At 43.8% G+C, this 19,397-nt stretch overlaps 1 protein-coding gene across 3 annotated transcripts in view; it reads left to right on the top strand.

The window, feature by feature from the left end:
• The window catches only part of mgll (monoglyceride lipase), a 106,812-nt gene that overhangs the window by 75,005 nt on the left and 12,410 nt on the right, over nt 1-19,397 (top strand). For all 3 annotated transcript variants that reach the window (XM_034171760.1, XM_034171759.1, XM_034171758.1), the window contains one exon: nt 16,343-16,453. In XM_034171760.1, coding sequence (XP_034027651.1) covers nt 16,343-16,453 — 111 coding nt within the window. The remainder of the gene's footprint in view (nt 1-16,342; nt 16,454-19,397) is intronic.

Here is a 19,397-nt window from a genome sequence, read left to right on the forward strand (position 1 = left end):
CCAGGATGAAGCCCTTCTTCACCCAGGAGCGTTCTTCGGGGCCGTACCCCTCCCAGTCCACCAGATACTGAAAACCCCGGCCCATCCGTCGGACGTCGAGGAGCCGGCGCACGGTCCAAGCCGGCTCTCCGTCGATGATCCGGGCAGGAGGTGGCACCGGACCCGGAGTGCAGAGGGGTGAGGTGTGATGGGGTTTAATCCTGGAGACGTGGAATACTGGATGAATCCGCAGTGAGGCCGGAAGCTGGAGCCTCACTGCGGCGGGATTGATGACCTTGAGTATCTTGTACGGGCCGATGTATCGTTCTTGCAGTTTTGGGGAGTCCACTTGAAGGGGAATGTCCTTGGTGGACAACCACACTTCCTGCCCAGGACGATACGTGGGAGCCGGGGCCCGCCGCCGGTCTGCATGGTTCTTCGCCCTCGTCCGGGCCCTTAACAAAGTAGAACGGGCGGCACGCCACACCCGACGGCACTTCCGTAGGTGGGCCTGGACCGAGGGCACACCGACCTCCCCCTCAACCACCGGAAACAACGGGGGTTGATACCCCAAGCACACCTCGAAAGGGGAGAGGCCGGTGGCTGATGACACTTGGCTGTTGTGGGCGTACTCGATCCAGGCCAGGTGGGTACTCCAGGCCGTCGGGTGCGCGGCTGTCACACAGCGTAGGGTTTGCTCCATCTCCTGGTTGGCCCGTTCTGCTTGTCCGTTGGTCTGGGGGTGATACCAGGACGAGAGACTGACCGTGGCCCCCAGTTCCCGGCAAAAGCTCCTCCAAACATGCGAGGAGAACTGGGGACCGCGATCGGAGACGATGTCTGATGGTATCCCATGCAGACGGACGACGTGGTGGACTAGGAGGTCCGCTGTCTCCTGGGCCGTTGGTAGCTTCGGGAGGGCCACGAAGTGGGCCGCCTTGGAGAATCGGTCCACTATCCTGAGGATGACGGTGTTTCCCTGGGACGGCGGGAGACCCGTGACAAAATCCAGGCCGATGTGAGACCAGGGGCGATGAGGCACGGGCAGCGGCTGTAGCAATCCCGATGTCTTGCGGTGGTCGGCCTTGCCCCTGGCGCAGGTGGTACAGGCCTGGATGTAACCCCGGACGTCGGCCTCCAGGGACGCCCACCAGAAGTGCTGCCGGACGACTGCCACAGTTCTTCGCACCCCAGGATGACAGGAGAGCTTAGAACCGTGACAGAAGTCCAGAACTGCAGCCCTGGCTTCTGGTGGGACGTAGAGTTTGTTCTTCGGTCCGGTTCCGGGGTCCGGGTCTCGTGTCAGGGCCTCCCGGACGGTCTTCTCCACGTCCCAGGTGAGGGCGGCCACGATAGCGGACTCCGGGATGATGGGATCCGGGGGATCCGACGACTCCGTTTTGACCTCATCTTCATGTACCCGGGACAAAGCATCCGATCTTTGATTTTTGGTCCCGGGACGGTAGGTGATCCGGAAGTCAAAACGGCCGAAGAACAGTGACCAGCGGGCTTGCCTGGGATTCAGCCGCTTGGCGGTCCTGATATACTCCAGGTTCTGGTGGTCAGTGAAAACCGTGAATGGCACGGACGTTCCCTCCAACAGATGTCTCCACTCCTCAAGAGCCTCTTTCACCGCAAGGAGCTCTCGATTGCCGACGTCATAGTTCCGTTTGGCTGGGGTCAACCTGCGGGAAAAATAGGCACACGGGTGAAGGACCTTATCGGTCTTCCCGCTCTGGGACAGCACGGCTCCTATCCCTGAGTCCGAGGCGTCCACTTCAACCACTAACTGGCGACTAGGATCGGGCTGCACCAGAACAGGTGCAGACGAGAAGCGCCGTTTCAACTCCTTGAACGCGGCATCGCAACGATCCGACCAGGTGAAGGGGACTTTTGGTGAGGTCAGGGCTGTCAGGGGGCTAACTACCTGACTGTAGCCCTTAATGAACCTCCTGTAGAAATTAGCAAAGCCTAGGAACTGTTGCAACTTCCTACGGCTTGTGGGTTGGGGCCAGTCTCTCACCGCCGCAACCTTGGCCGGATCAGGAGCGACGGAGTTGGAGGAGATGATGAACCCCAGGAAGGACAAAGACGTGCGGTGGAACTCACACTTCTCGCCCTTCACAAACAGCCGGTTCTCCAACAACCGCTGCAGGACCTGACGTACATGCCGGACATGAGTCTCAGGATCCGGAGAAAAGATGAGTATATCGTCTAGATATACGAAGACGAACCGGTGCAGGAAATCCCGCAAGACATCATTAACTAATGCTTGGAACGTCGCGGGGGCGTTTGTGAGGCCGAACGGCATGACCAGGTACTCAAAGTGACCTAAGGGGGTGTTAAATGCCGTCTTCCACTCGTCTCCCTTCCGGATCCGAACCAGGTGATACGCATTTCTAAGATCGAGCTTGGTGAAGATTTGGGCTCCATGCAGGGGTGTGAACACTGAATCCAACAGGGGCAACGGGTATCGGTTGCGAACCGTGATCTCGTTCAGCCCCCTATAATCAATGCATGGACGAAGTCCGCCGTCTTTTTTACCCACAAAAAAGAAACCTGCACCCATCGGGGAGGTGGAATTCCGGATCAACCCGGCAGCTAATGAGTCCCGGATGTAGGTCTCCATTGATTCGCGCTCAGGCCGTGAGAGGTTGTACAGCCTACTGGACGGGAACTCACTGCCCGGAACCAAATCAATGGCACAATCATACGGACGGTGGGGGGGAAGTGTGAGAGCCAGATCCTTGCTGAACACGTCGACAAGGTCGTGGTACTCCACCGGCACCGTCCCCAGATTGGGTGGGACTCTGACCTCCTCCTTAGCTTGGGAGCTGGGAGGAACCGAGGAACCTAGACACACCCGATGGCAGGTCTCGCTCCACTGAACCACTACCCCGGACGGCCAATCAATCCGGGGATTGTGCTTCAACATCCAGGGAAATCCTAAAACCACACGGGAGGTGGCCTGAGTCACAAAAAACTTGATCACCTCCCGGTGATTTCCTGACACCACCAGAGTTACAGGTGGTGTCTTATGCGTGATCGGAGGGAGTAGGGAGCCATCTAGTGCCCGAACCTGTACGGGCGAGGTAAGCGCCACCAGAGGGAGCCCTATCTCCCTGGTCCATCTTCTGTCCAGCAGATTCCCCTCAGAGCCCGTGTCCACCAGTGCTGGGGCCTTCAGGGTTGAGTCCTCATAAAGGATCGTAACTGGGAGTCGTATGGCAATGTGGGTGTGTCCCACGTGAATGTCTCGGCCCACCCCTAGCCCAGTTTCTAGGGGCGGGCGTTGGAGTTTAACCGCTCGGGGCAGTCTCTCATATGGTGCTCTATTGCACCACAAACAAAACAAGCTCCGTGGGCCCGTCTCCTCTGTGCATCTGGTGCCCTAAATGTTGCCCTACTCGTGTCCATAGCTTCGTCAGTAGGGGGAGCTGTGGCCCCACGGAGCGCAGGGGCCGTGGAGCGTGGGGAAGGCGGAGCGCGGTCGGAACCGGAAGGGAGAGGGACGGCGCGTGCCCGGCCACGCCCTTCGTCTCGTTCCCGCCGACGTTCTTCTAACCGGTTGTCTAACCGTATGACAAGATCGATGAGCCCATCTAAATCCCGCGGTTCGTCCTTAGCCACCAGGTGCTCCTTAAGAACCAAAGACAGTCCGTTTACAAAGGCGGCGCGGAGGGCAGTGCTATTCCAGCCGGACCTCGCAGCCGCAATGCGGAAGTCGACTGCATAGGCAGCTGCGCTCCGACGCCCCTGTCTCATTGACAGTAGCACGGTTGAAGCGGTTTCGCCTCTATTAGGGTGATCGAACACGGTTCTGAGCTCCCTTACAAACCCATCATATGTCAGAAGGAGCCGTGAATTCTGCTCCCAGAGCGCTGTAGCCCAAGCGCGTGCCTTACCGCGAAGCAGGTTTATTACATAAGCTACTTTACTAGCATCAGTCGCGTACATGACGGGACGCTGTGCGAAGACGAGCGAGCACTGCATAAGAAAATCCGTGCACGTCTCCACACAGCCTCCGTACGGCTCTGGGGGGCTTATGTATGCTTCCGGGGAAGGTGGGAGGGGTCGTTGAACAACCAGTGGAACGTCTATGTTACGTACAGGGTCTACGGGAGGGAGAGCCGCAGCGGCGCCCGGAGGGCGCGCTTCCACCTGCGCGGCGAGAGCCTCCACCCTGCGGTTCAGGAGGACGTTCTGCTCGGTCATTAAATCTAACCGAGTCGTGAAAGCGGTGAGGATCCGCTGCAACTCACCGATTACCCCTCCTGCGGACGCCTGCGCGTCCTGTTCTTCCATTGGCCGTTCACCAGCCGGTTGACGCCCCTCGGGATCCATGACGTTGGCCGAGATATCCTGTTGTGAAAGTGTAGGAACACGGACCCACAACAGGGGGCGCAAATGAACGGACAATGGAGGAATCAAATAACACTGTTTTTACTGTTGTGAAAAAGGCACAACAAATACAACCGATTACAATATGGAGATCGAGTCTAATTACAACGGTGTCGTGTGGGCAGGCTCGACGATAGGAGACGTCTGTCCAAGTCGAACCGGAACCAACCCGATTTCCTCTGCCACCGAACCCCGGGAATACTGGAGCCGCCAAGTCCCGAATTCCCAGGTGGCCACTGCCTCCGCTCGTCGGATCCGGTACTGCTGGCAGGAAACAGAAACAGTCAGGTGTGGATGCGGCTGCACCCAGCAACACGGAGGGTGGAGAGTCCACCTCCACCTCTCGTCAACAACAATCAGGAAATGTAGGAAGGTGAGTACTTATCCAAACGCTGTCTGGTAGTCAGCTGTCCTACAGATAATCACAAGAACACAATTAAAGTCACACGTATGTGTAGGCTGAGTTTGTTACCTCTTTGGTAAGGTGATATCTCGGCAAATGAGGTGGAGATGCCGTCCTGCTGATATACCTCCTTATTGATTGGGATCAGCTGTCTCCAGTGATGGGTGACAGCTGTCATCCTGGCTGCTCCCGTAAGGCGGCAGCGCCCTCCGGTGCCTGGAGCCCGCACTCCAGGCAGGGCGCCCTCTAGTGGTGGTGGGCCAGCTGTACCTCCTCTTCAGCGGCCCACACAACATGAAAACCATATTCTTTCTGTGCACATCACCCCTCTGACGCTTTTCATCAGTATCACTTTCCTTATTTTCATTTGTCCCTTTTTACTGTGCATCCAGAAAGTATTCACAGCGCTTCACTTTATGCACTCCTTTCGTCTGTTAATTTGTGGATTAAATTTCCTCATTTCCCAAATATTTTACTTTTCTTCATTAATTTATCAGTTTCTTTTTGTTCCATTTCCATTTTTAGTTGTTTCTTCCTCACATTATTTTTTCTTTTTTATTTGCCTCTGCTTGCATTTTTTTCCTTTCTCTTTCCTCATTTTCTTTGGTTTTCCTGCTGTCTTTGGAATGTTGGAGGATTCCGGAACATCTGGAGAAATTTCACATAGTATGTGTGGAAAAACTACAAACCACACACAGAAAAATCTGAACTACAATCCACTTATTTTTCATCCTCTTCCAGTTTCTTTCTTTCTTTTCTTTGGAAACAAATGAAACTCAGCCCTAAATTTATAAAAACCTATCCCAAATCCCATCCCACCAGTTTGTGTTTTTACAGGCTTTCCCGGTGTTGTGAGTCTTCATCCTGTTCGACACTGTGTGACTTTCACGTTGATATGATGTAAAAACTGGAACACAGCAAAACCACCTGTGGATCCTACTGTACATGTGGCTCCAATCATAAACACCCTGCAGAGACTTTGATCTGGTCTCAGATCTCAGGGGTTTGGATCTACTATATGTTTTTGAACTGTTCAGCAGAAGGCCAAGAATGATTTTTGATGTGTATCAAAAGCAGAATGTAAGATGAACATCGGTGCTGTTTCAGAGAAAAAGTGGAGCTCTGTACATTTTTTTTTTTTTTTTTTTGAAGTCTTTTGGAAATATTTACTCTGTTAATATTGTAGTTACCACAACATTAATAGTCAAAATCAAAGTCATAGAGATCTTAAATAGAAGCGGCACACAGACGGTCCCCACGCTGTGAGGTCCATAGATGCACCGGCGTCTCCAGATCAACGTTTCATCATATTTCTTTTGATAAATCAACAACAGAATGTCAGAGACATCGTCAAGCACCTCAACCTGCATCTTCTTAACTGTAGTTTCCATTTTCCCTCAAGAAAAACTGTCACAGCCAATCCTAGAACCATGAACACATGGTCCTGTGATGCCAATGTCTGTCTGTGCTCACAAGTGGCTGCAACACGTGTCACTCTGGGATTCTCAGTGAAACGCACCAGTGAACGCTCAGAAAATCAAAAAGAACCGACCCACCGATCAGAAAACACTTTCATCTTGATTTACGCTGCCACACAAAGAATGTTGTTGTGGAAAAGCAAAGGTGGAGGAATTTTTTTTTTTCATTTGGATCGTTGTGCAGTAGTTATGGATTTTATCAACACAGCAGTTAGAAATTTTAGTGACATGGATTTCAGAATCTCAGTGACAGGGATTTTATTAATACGATAAAGATTTATTTGAAAATACAAGGCAACCAATGTACCAGCTAACTACCTTGCAGTTCCCAGTGGGCAGCGCTGCTGCACTGCATGGCACATTTAATTTTACACGTTTATTAAACATTGATCTAAATCTAACAGGTCAGGGGTGGGGGCCAAGTGGTTAGTGCGCTTGTTTCCAGTACAGAAGGTTCCCGCTTCAAGGCCACTTCTGCCTGTTCACCATGTAATGCGGAGTTGTGTCAGGAAGGGCGTCTGCCGTAAAACATACGCCAAATCAGCATGCAGATCTGCTGTAGCAACTCTTGAGTGGAACAAGGGAGAAGCTAAAGCGACTTACTATTATACATTGATCTAAAATCAATCTTTTTCAAACATTGATGGGTATTACTGTATATACAAGTATCTTAAAAGGGGAATTACTGAAGCTTTTGGTAAAATGACCTGGACTTTCCAGTGAGTCCATCAAACCCAGAGAACAGTCAGCCATATCTGGATTGCTATGAAAACCTGATGTCGAACAAACATCCAAGATAAGGTTGGTAAACATATGCTGTGGAGGGGTCATGTTAATCCACTGACTTTGGGTGTGGTGTCCTGCTTGTTTATGTTTCCTCTTCCCATCTACAAGAGGCTTAATTTGCACTTCCTGGTAGATGAGATGAAGATTATTGTTCCAGAGAGATGAATGTGGAACCCTGAAGGAGTTCAAAACAGGAAACTGTTTGAGCTGCACAGTTACAAACACATGCTTGGCAGAATTAATTTTTCCCTCAGATTTTAACATTAATTCAAGAATTGTAAATTTGGCCAAAGAAATACCTTCATGTCCTGCTTCTTCCTCTTTCCTCCTTCAGCATATCTGGCTGAGATTGACTTATATGTCCTACTTCCACACTGCCAGAGTTTATGTAATGGTTTGTCCCCGTTTTGGGGCTTTCATTCTATTATTTAGCTTTTCAGTCACTCATCTCCTTTTTGCATGCATTACTCATTCAACCTCACTAAAACCTGTTTCTTGTCACTTTACTTTTTACAATTTGGTTGTAGTTCAGTCACTCGCTCACTTGTGTTCTTTATTTTATTTTCTACCCAAGATGGTCTTCCATTAAAATATACAGAATTAATCAAGAAAACAATATGTCCATTTATACATTTATGAGGTGTTAATCTTTATAATATCTATTAATTAACCGTCAACCCCTTGCAGTGGCTTTTTATTAAGTATTTTGTCTGTATCATTTATTTGCTCTTTACTCCATGTAGTGTCCTATAATTTGCAGTTTAACTCATAAAAGACCCGTTTATTATATATATATATATATATATATATTTAGCCATTATAATGTACATTAGTGATCAGTACCGATCAGACATTGTCAATTTGTGAGGTATTTTGTCAATATAATATCTTAATTATCTCTTTAATCCATAAATCCAAGTGCTTGCTCACAGGGGGTCGTTTTGACCGTTGGGGTTTTACATAATTATTGTATGGCCTTGCCTTACAATATAAAGCGCCTTGGGGCAACTGTTTGTTGTGATTTGGCGCTATATAAAAAAATTGATTGATTGATTGATAATGTCCAATAATAATCTGTAGTATAATAGCCAAGTTGCCTCTGTGTGTATGTGTGTGTACTATGCAAGTGAATCTCATCACTGACAATGATTAGATACGCATCTCAATACATTACCAGCGATACGATACATATAGCAATACATATAGCAATACATACGGATACAATGCAATACGATTCACCCCTGTTCCTGATTCAATGCGATTTGATATGTATTTGATGGCGATTCAATTCCTCACACAAAGCAGGGAGAGCTGACATTTGCCTTTGGCATGCTTATGTATTTTTGATCAATGATGAACCCATGTGAAAATGGAAAGTTGATAAGATGAATGTTTTTAAGAAATTAGTAATTTTAGCTAACCAATAAACAATGGATGCTGTGCTGCAGTGCACCATGGGAGTTAGGAGATTTGAGGATTTAAATGTTGCTATAGGAGACCACAGTCTCATTTGAACCCTCCGTGGTATCGCAGGATTTAACCACTTACGGGGATCTATACACAGCATAACTTCACACGGATAAATGGTGCACTGTTTTGTTTTCCACCGCAATCACCAAAGCCATCGCGAGAAGTTTTTTTTTTTCAGTTTCTAGTGGAGAAGAAAAGACAGAGCGAGTGGGAGACGTTGTGTCGGTAAGTGTTAGCCTACACAGCTAACCAGATTAGCTATGTTCTCTCGCCTGAAAAACTGCTTCCACACATTTGAGCTCTGGATCATAAACAAACCACAACACATGTCCAATTTCCCACCACATCGTCACCTTTTCTTTTCATTTTCACTTTGTTTGCATGTATTTTGCCCAAAAACCTGTTGAAAATGCCAAGGTTGGTCCCCCGGAAGCAGAGAAATTACATCATATGCGCCATATTTTACACTTGCACGCCCGCCCGCATACGAGACTGTGGTCTCGTATTGTGGTTCATGTGAGTTTAACAGCGTTGTTAGTGTTATTGATTTATTGTGTTTTTGTAGCTCAGTTGGATTAGTCAGTTTAGATAAGTCTCATGTTGCTATTACCACGAGTGAGGTAAGTTTCATGTTGGTACCATGAGGGAAATGTTTAGTGGTTTTAATGTCTTCAGCCGCTGTCTTTGTCAAATTAAATCCACCTGCTTACAGCAGCTGTGCGTGTGTGTGTGCTTCCTAACTAATTTCTGGACTCACGTCATTCCAGCAGGGGGTGATAAGGCATCTTTATTTTAAAAGGGTGAGTGTGGTGAGTGATTTTAAGTTCAATATAAGTACATAATATAATTGTAAATACATGGATGACACAAGAAAGTGAAAACACTTATTTCCATTGTGGTCCATTCAAAAATCAAATGACAAAATAGAAGTAGAAATAAAATAATAACAGTGTATACGATAACAAGAACCTAAACAATTTATAAATACATTAACACAGTCCATTAACATAAAAAAATACATAATTAACAGGAAATAAAAGGGTTGAGTTCTTCTTGTAAACATTGTTGAGGTCTAAGGTTCTAAAAACATTCTGGACTCACACACCATTCCAACTCATACAAGCTTTGCTTAATTTATTACCACCCTTACCAGAAAAATGTCAGCTGCCTACTTTATAAACCCTACCCAATGTAGAGCCCGTGGATCCCCACAGGCAGCATGCTAGTTAACCATTTGACTCACAAAATGTCCATTCATTGTGTATTTACACCATAGAATTTCCGTTAATTATCCTCATACATTTTCCATTTCTGGGGTATTTAAGTCTGTTTAATGTCTATTAATTAGCTATTTAGCTCTTGAAATGGCTACTTAGGTATTTGACCAGTGCACTGTCTATTAATTAGCTCCTTAGTCAATAAAATGTCCAATAATTAGCTTTTTAGCATCCATTTATTATGTATTTTGTTTTAATAATATCCATAAATGTTCAAATTAGCCAATAAAATATCATTTTTATATAAGGAATAGTTAGTCAATATAATGTTGATTAATTACCTCTGTAATTCACATATTGGGAAGTAATTTGCCAGTTAACTCGTAAAATCTATATTTATTGTTTATTTCGTGATCTTGCTGTTCAGCATAATGTCTGGGGTTCAAACCCGACCTGTGCCACATTCTCCTTGCATATCTGGATTTGCATGAGGAAGAACATCCTGTGTAACACGTGCACCACATCAACATGTGGATCCACACTGGACCTGCTGTGATCACCCAGAGCAAGTGGGACAACAAGAACTGAATTTTATGAGCTTTTTATGAGTTGATGCTATCAAATCAGCTCTTGAAATGTCTATTATTTAGGTATGTAATCTATATAATTATACAACCCCTGGCAAAAATTATGGAATCACCGGCCTCGGAGGACGTTCATTCAGTTGTTTAATTTTGTAGAAAAAAAGCAGATCACAGACATGACACAAAACTAAAGTCATTTCAAATGGCAACTTTCTGGCTTTAAGAAACACTATAAGAAATCAAGAAAAAAAATTGTGGTAGTCAGTAACGGTTACTTTTTTAGACCAAGCAGAGGGAAAAAAATATGGAATCACTCAATTTTGAGGAATAAATTATGGAATCACCCTGTAAATTTTCATCCCCAAAACTAACGTCTGCATCAAATCAGATCTGCTTGTTAGTCTGCATCTAAAAAGGAGTGATCACACCTTGGAGAGCTGTTGCACCAAGTGGACTGACATGAATCATGGCTCCAACACGAGAGATGTCAATTGAAACAAAGGAGAGGATTATCAAACTCTTAAAAGAGGGTAAATCATCACGCAATGTTGCAAAAGATGTTGGTTGTTCACAGTCAGGTGTGTCTAAACTCTGGACCAAATACAAACAACATGAGAAGGTTGTTAAAGACAAACATACTGGTAGACCAAGGAAGACATCAAAGCGTCAAGACAGAAAACTTAAAGCAATATGTCTCAAAAATCGAAAATGCACAACAAAACAAATGAGGAACGAATGGGAGGAAACTGGAGTCAACATCTGTGACCGAACTGTAAGAAACCGCCTAAAGGAAATGGGATTTACATCCAGAAAAGCTAAACGAAAGCCATCATTAACACCTAAACAGAAAAAAACAAGGTTACGGAAGGCTAAGGAAGGCTAAGGAAAAGCAATCGTGGACTGTGGATGACTGGATGAAAGTCATATTCAGTGATGAATCTCGAATCTGCATTGGGCAAGGTGATGATGCTGGAACTTTTGTTTGGTGCCGTTCCAATGAAATTTATAAAGATGACTGCCTGAAGAGAACATGTAAATTTCCACAGTCATTGATGATATGGGGCTGCATGTCAGGTAAAGGCACTGGGGAGATGGCTGTCATTACATCATCAATAAATGCACAAGTTTACGTTGATATTTTGGACACTTTTCTTATCCCATCAATTGAAAGGATGTTTGGGGATGATGAAATCATTTTTCAAGATGATAATGCATCTTGCCATATAGCAAAAACTGTGAAAACATTCCTTGCAAAAAGACACATAGGGTCAATGTCATGGCCTGCAAATAGTCCGGATCTTAATCCAATTGAAAATTTTTGGTGGAAGTTGAAGAAAATGGTCCATGACAAGGCTCCAACCTGCAAAGCTGATCTGGCAACAGCAATCAGAGAAAGTTGGAGCCAGATTGATGAAGAGTACTGTTTGTCACTCATTAAGTCCATGCCTCAGAGACTGCAAGCTGTTATAAAAGCCAGAGGTGGTGCAACAAAATACTAGTGATGTGTTGGAGCATTCTTTTGTTTGTCATGATTCCATAATTTATTCCTCAGAATTGAGTGAGTCCATATTTTTTTCCCTCTGCTTGGTCTAAAAAAGTAACCGTTACTGACTGCCACAATCGTTTTTTCCTGATTTCTTATAGTGTTTCTTAAAGCCAGAAAGTTGCCATTTGAAATGACTTTAGTTTTGTGTCATGTCTGTGATCTGCTTTTTTTCTACAAAATTAAACAACTGAATGAACATCCTCCGAGGCCGGTGATTCCATAATTTTTGCCAGGGGTTGTATAAATTAGTGCTTTATTCCATTCAACGGATAATTAGCAGGTTACCTCATTGAATTTACAGTTATTTACTTATCTGTATAGTGTCCATAAATTATCAAATTGGCTTATATATTGGTTCATTTCTCGTATGTTTAGTCCTTATAAGGTCTGTAATGATCAATTTGTGTTGTGTATTGTGCATTTATGGGGTAGTCAGTCCATTTAATAACCATTAATTAGGTCTTTAAAGGATATAACAGATTTTACGAAGCCATTTTGCCCATTAAGAATTTGTCATAGCTCATAAAATACCCATTTAGTGGGCAGTGGGCATTATATAAGCACGTGTATAAGGGCATTGTGTGTTTGTTGTTTAACTGAAATTTTTGGACATGTTTCCAGTTGTATGTATGGGATGTTTATTCCGTGTAATATGTAAATGTGTTGACTCTGCTGTACAGTTATAAATAGGGATGGGTATTGATAAGATTTTATCGATATCGATGCCATTATCGATTCTGCTTATCGATCCGATTCCTTATCGATTCCCTTATCGATACCTCGTGAATTTTGTACTAAAAGTAGGCTTTACAGGTTTTCTATGTATTTCCTTGAGTCTTAAAGTAAATAAATATGAAATTAGTCACTGTATCCTTGACCTCTGGACATAAATAAAAATAAACAAAACGGTGTTTCGCTTTGAAGTTATTAATTCAGACTGGATTCTATCGTTCTGTCTTGACTTGTCAGAGAGCCGCGCAACGTTTGGAGCTGTGTGAACAGAACGGAGGATGATTCTCGTTTCTTTCTCGCAACGAGACAGGAGTCCCAGTTAGTAACTTTAATCCGCACAAAAGTGAATCACAACTCATATTCAGGGATGAAAGTGGTGAAAAACAAAAAAAAGCTGAAACCCAAAATTACCCCCCAACACCACCTGCATGAAAATGTTTGAATTCTAGAAACCCTGAAATGCAATCTGGGACTATTCAGACAATAAACTGGAGTATCCATTTAGGTGAGAAAAAAAATACAACTTTCCTTATTCAAATTCATTCCAGTAGTATTCTGCTCTTACTAGGATGCAGCAGTTTTCTAGTTTGGCAGATAGTTCTGGAGGAAATCAATGAAGAAATTAACACATTGAAAATATGGTTTGACCGAAATAAACTGTCATTAAACTTAAATAAGACAGGGATGAAATGGAGGTGTAAGAGTCACTAGGTGTTCACAGGAAACATTTATTTATTTATGTATGTTCATTGTTAGTTGCTTTTATATTTTCTGTTGTGTTTCTATTCAGGTTCTTTTTGTCTCTTTCTCTAAAATTGTATATAATAATCATTAGATTATTAATAAATAAGCAAAAATAAATTTAAGGAATATTACAATTTGAAAACAAATGCACCCGAACGTGACGACGGCTGCAACTGCTAAATGCTAACTTTTAACATTGAAAATGCCATAGACATGCTAACGCGTTAGCATCGCTCCCGTTTTTAAGTTATAAAATACATCTATCAACTGTTTCAGAAGACCATAACAGGTCGGTTTAACATAGAAAAGGTAAATAATACTCACAGACGTATGCTCTTTAGGGTTTTAGCGGGGGAAAATTAAGCGAAAGAAAGAAATAAACGAAGCAATTGATCGAAGCATTGCTTCAATCTGCGAACCACTGCTTCGATTGGTTCAAGGTTCAAAGCAAACCCACGCTGCAGAAAAGTTGATAAAGAACCCACTGCAGGGTCTGTAATCAATGTAGAGAAATGATCATTTTCCTGACAAACACCCGCCAAAAATAACGGCCACTCTGAAGGACCGATAACAGAATCGTTAAGCACAAAGCTTATTGATGTCGGTGGATCGAATCATTTCTTAACAATACCCGAAAGGAACTGGTTCTCGATACCCATCCCTAGTTATAATATATCATATGTATCATATCAATCTGGTCTCACGGCAAGTCGTGCTTCAGCAGCACGAAATATACATTAATCTGTTGGTTCGTGATATTGTGATGAAAGGTGCCTCATTTTCTTCACGGCAGCACAAATTCATTGCCATTCATTCTGTGATGCTGCACGAAATTAAAAGTGAAGGGGGGGGGGGTCGGGGTGGTTTTGGTTAAGTTTAGGGTTGGGGGTGGGAGTAGGGTTAGTAAGTAAAGTAAGTCCCTTCGGCTGCTCCCTTGTTTGCACTCGGGGTCGCCACAGCAAATCCAAGGTGGATCTGCATGTTGAATTGGCACAGGTTTGACGCCGGATGCCCTTCCTGACGCAACTCCACATTACATGGAGAAATGTGGCAGGGGTGGGATTTGAACCCGGAACCTTCTGAACTGAAACCAAGCACATTAACCACTTGGCCACCACCCCTGTTAGTAATAGTGAATTAAAAAAAAGCTCCGTCACGAAAATTTGACTCATTTCGTCACAGGGGCACAAAAAAAAAAAACGTGAGACTGGGCTGATCATATACGTCAGTACCTCGAGCGTCAGCGATTGTTAAAATCCGCCTGTTTCCAGTGACGGCTGACAAAATACAACGCCTGCATTCATCCACTTCTTCAAAATCCAGAGAGCGAGAGACAGACTGTTAATCAGCTTCTTAAAAAGCTGTCTTTGTCACAACTTCCTCTCTCTCTCTCCCGCTTCTCCTTTTTCACGTTTATGCTTCTCTGTCTTCTAAATGGGTGTGCACGTCAGTGTGCACGCTTGTGTCTTTAGAAATTGCGATTTACTGGTGGAAAATGTTTTGTCTTTCCCTAATTAGTGTCTCTTTTCAAGAGGTCTTCCTGCCGTTGGCCTCAGCCTGATGAATATTCCAACCACTAAAAAAAAAAAACTCCAGCTCGCATAAACAAAGTTGAAGCTAATTAGTCTTCAGGAACGCGCGTGTGTGTATGTGCTCTGAATTTCCATCCTGTCTGCTGCAGCTCACATCCGTGTATGTGCTTGTCACATAGAAAAAGAGAAACCACACCGCTGTCCACCGCCGCGCTTTCCAACCTTAGTTGTTAATTAATGTGGTCCTACATGACAGGGTCCAAACGTGGGTCTGAGAGCGGGAGTGTGGCCTCGCCGCAGCTCCGGGGTGCAGTTTGTGCCCAGAGGGCCCCGGGTTCTTGTGGCCTGTTGTTGGCCCCGCCCTGCCGCTTTCTTGCCCAGTTTGTGTGACGCAAAGACAACAAAAGAGCAGGATGGAAACTCACACCCATCCAAACAAAACACGGATTGTTTAATGTCCATCTTGACCTCTGAGGAGTTTTCCCACTGCTCCTCACATGTGAACCTCCCACTCTAGAATGTCCAGAAGAACGGCCCCTTGCTGTCTCCCACAGAATCAAGTTTTATACTTTCCCTTTTCAAAACACTTTTATATGTTATCAGAATCAGAATCAAATTTGTTGCCAATTAAGTTCTCACATACAAGGAATTTGATCTGGTGTTATTGGTGCATAAACAACAATAATAAGAAGAAAGGGGAAAAAATACTTCTGTAACAAGTTAAAGAGTCAAGTAGTCTATAATAGTTTATAGTAGTCAGTATTCTACAATGCTTCAAGTTTATTAATTAATTTTTGGCAGTTTTTCCGTTTTTATAAATATACACATCCAACCTGGTTTTCCAGTGACGGTTGTTAGAGAATTACCCAGATACACTCTGAACCAGCCCCAAATACACCCTGGGCTATAAAATACCCCAGGTTGGTTTATACCCCAAGATGAGTTTCTGAATAGGCCACGCTGTACCGCTCTAGGTCAGGTTAGACTCCTGCTCCCACATGTCTGCATTTAAATGTTGGGGTCTGGGGAGGGGGGAGGGGGGGCTCCCACTATCATAATAAAAAATAAAATGTCATTGCACTGTAGATTAACATCAATAACATCGGACAGTTTACTCCTTGTTGTGTCTGTGACCTGTTACGGTGCCAGTCAGCCTCTGCACACCGTCATCAGTAACCAGAGGAGCCTCTTCAGCCACAGACTGCTCCTTCCCAAGTGCAGGACCAAGAGACTGAAAAAACTCCTTTGTCCCTCAAACCATCAGACTGTACAACTCCTCACTCAGGGGGAGTCAAAAGGTCAACAGAAATGCATGCAGATTATACACTTTACCTTTTTAATGACTGTGTTTAAAATGTTTTGTGTTTTAGTATTTTCCTCTTGCAAAAACTGACTACAAGACAAAGTGGAAATTCAAATCATTCCATATCATTTTTTTAAAGGATTTTTTTTTTTTCCCCTCACACTCAGGGTGGAGCTATTGCTATCCTCACAGCCTGTGAGAGACCCAACGATTTTGCTGGAGTGGCTCTGATTGGCCCAATGGTCCAGATGAACCCAGAGTCAGCCACACCCTTTAAGGTACCACATCACGCTGCTCACTGCACTCTTTAAAATCACTTGTTTTACAGATAACCTTTGGAGTAAATTTAATTTTTTTAATTAATTTAATTTGCATTCTGGACAGCGTGGTGTCTAAGTGGCCAGTGCAGTTGCTTCTAAAAGAGACGGTTCACAAAGACTCCCAAAAACCAGCTATAAAGTCCATTGCAGTCCAATTTAAAGAACACGAAAGACATAGCGGGGCCACAGCGTGCACAGGGAGGCACATCGTAGAACCATAGTACTGAAAAATAAAAACTAATTGAAAAACTTGTGGGAGTGCATGAACGGGGCATTTGTTTTTCACAGAGAGTCTGGACTTTAAATGTGGTTTAAAACCAAAACTATATCCCCCTGATAATATGTCATTAATATGTGTCACAACTCACGATTTGATACAAAACACATTACAGACACACATCACACACACTTCAAACTTAACAGAAAAAGAAAGTTCACTCTGATTGTGCACAGACAGAGTCCAAGAACAAACAGTTTTCAACTTACCTTAAAAAGTGTTGCAGGCAACTGGTTTGTGCCACTCTGATGAGTTGAATTCATGATATGCCCACAACATGCCCCTGAGTAATGTGGAGGTGTAATCCCTCCGCTTTACATACAGTACTAAGATTAGCACGGCAAAAATAACAGTATGATGGCCGACACGCTCCAAAAGTATTTTCATCACAGGTTATGATGTTTTCCAAAACCAACAAAAATTAAATGTTTGTTTTAAATGAATTACTTCCTGGAGTGAAGTGATGAAATACTTTGATGATAACGTAGTGGTGCCTGAACGTGGTTGATTTGTGCTTCTGTCAGAAACATGGTCCAAAATGTTAGTCTGTGAATACAGTAGCAGATGTTGGTGCAACATCAGGCTAAGATGTTAAGCAACGCGTAGGGAATGAGGGCAACACTTGTTGAGAACTTTGTCTTTAAGAAGAAGATCTGGTGACTTCCTGCATCCACTTGTTTGTGTAACAGATTGAGTACAGAGAACCACAATGGAGGGCAGGTAGAAGCAGGTTAATTCTCCACAGGACTTAATGCACACAGGCAGATGTCAGGCAACACAGGTGATCAGTCCACCAGGCAACAGCCTTTCTGAGGGCGTAGCATGCAGACTATCCAAAATACAAGCAATAGCTGAGTACACAGAGATGTATCATTCTAGTTGAATGAATAAAAGACAAAAATTCAAGAACCCCGTAATGTCAGCAAACATCTGTAACAGCAAGTTGAAAACACCGTAACCAGAATGCAAGAAAACAGGAACAAACCTAAACAATCTGGCTATGGGGGAAAGCTCTAACCGTGGTTACGAAGGCAGGCAAATAATGAAACGGATGTGTGGAGACACCTGAACCTTTAAGGACAGAAACAGGAAGTGAAGCTAAATAGAAAGAACATGAAAGAAATATCAAAGTAAAAGCACTTCAGATAAATTAACACGAGTGAATAAACCGCCAAACACAGACAATAACAATAATACGCAAAGATTAATGTCAGAAAGAGAATAGCATGGCGATCAGAACTAAACCCCAAAATATGCATAACCAGGACTTCTGCTGGTTTTTCTCAGTTTTCTCAGTAATTTTTACAGATGACGTCCTCTGCTCACCATCCTGAGGAGGTTGTTTTTTTCTATTTGTTCAAGCTTAGTTGTTTTGTTTGTCTGTACTGGATTATGGTGATGTTGTGTATATGTGTGCTTCGACCAGTTGTCTACAGTCCTCAACTCCGTTGTACCATTGTGCTCTGAGATTCATCACTGGTTGTAGCCGTCTCACCCACCGCTGTGAGTTGTATGCTCATGCTGGCATGCCTTCTTTGACTGTAAGGCGATATACACACTGGATGACTCTGGTTTACAAGGCTTTTATTGGGTTGGTTCTGACTTATCTAATTTTCTTTGGATATCTTGTGTTTTTGTGAACCTCGTGTTCGGACTGAAACTGGAAAGAAAGCTTTTCTTTTTTCTGCTCCCTCTGCTTAAAATGTCTTCCAAACTGAACTGCAGCTGTTGGGGTTAATTTCTCTGAACCCTTTCCGCTCTATTTTAAGAGACCTCGAATGGAACGGTTTTGAACAAACAGTGCCTGTCATTTTAAATCTTAAACTGTTTTTTTTTCTCTGCCAAAACAGTAAAATCACCAGCATAAAATTAACACTGACAGTGTTAAATAAACACTGTCAGTGTACATATGGTCTTATTCTGGTCAGAGTGGGACCATATGTACACTGTCAGTGTTAATTTCACACTGGTGATTTTACTGTGAAGGGACCTCATAAAATCATCGGTATTTATTTATTTATTTGTTTGTTTTTTAGCAGGATTATGTCAAAACTACTTCACGGATTCTCACCAAAAAAGTACCACAGATAGATATTAGGCCAAGGAAGTTTCCACTGAATGTGGGAGGTTATCTGGATCAAGATTTCCCTTGATATACTATAAATTTTGAAGGATTACTTCAAAACTACTGCACGGATTTTGATGAAATTTGCACCACAGATAGATATTAGGGCATGGAAGACGCCACAGAATTTTGGAGGTAATCTGGATCCAGATTCTGGATCAAGATTTCACTTTATATAGGCTTTGAACTACTTCATAGATTCTTAACAAATTTGCACCACAGAAAGATATTAGGGCATGAAAGACTCCATTAAATTTTGGTGCTAATCTGCATACGAATTCTGGCTCAGGATTTGTTGAGATTGATTTGGATCAATATGCAGGTTCTGCAGCAGAAAGATACGACATCACAATGTAAAACCAAAATCAGGAACACACTATTGTGTTTCAGCTTGTAAAATGTAATAGCAGATTTCAACATCTTGATCAGTCGGACCGTTCTGGATCAGTACACAATTATTGCATTGTGTTCTGGAATCTGGAGCCAGGTAAAGTCACGAT

This window comes from Thalassophryne amazonica, chromosome 6 (genome assembly GCF_902500255.1).
Source record: "Thalassophryne amazonica chromosome 6, fThaAma1.1, whole genome shotgun sequence".
NCBI lineage: Eukaryota > Metazoa > Chordata > Actinopteri > Batrachoidiformes > Batrachoididae > Thalassophryne > Thalassophryne amazonica.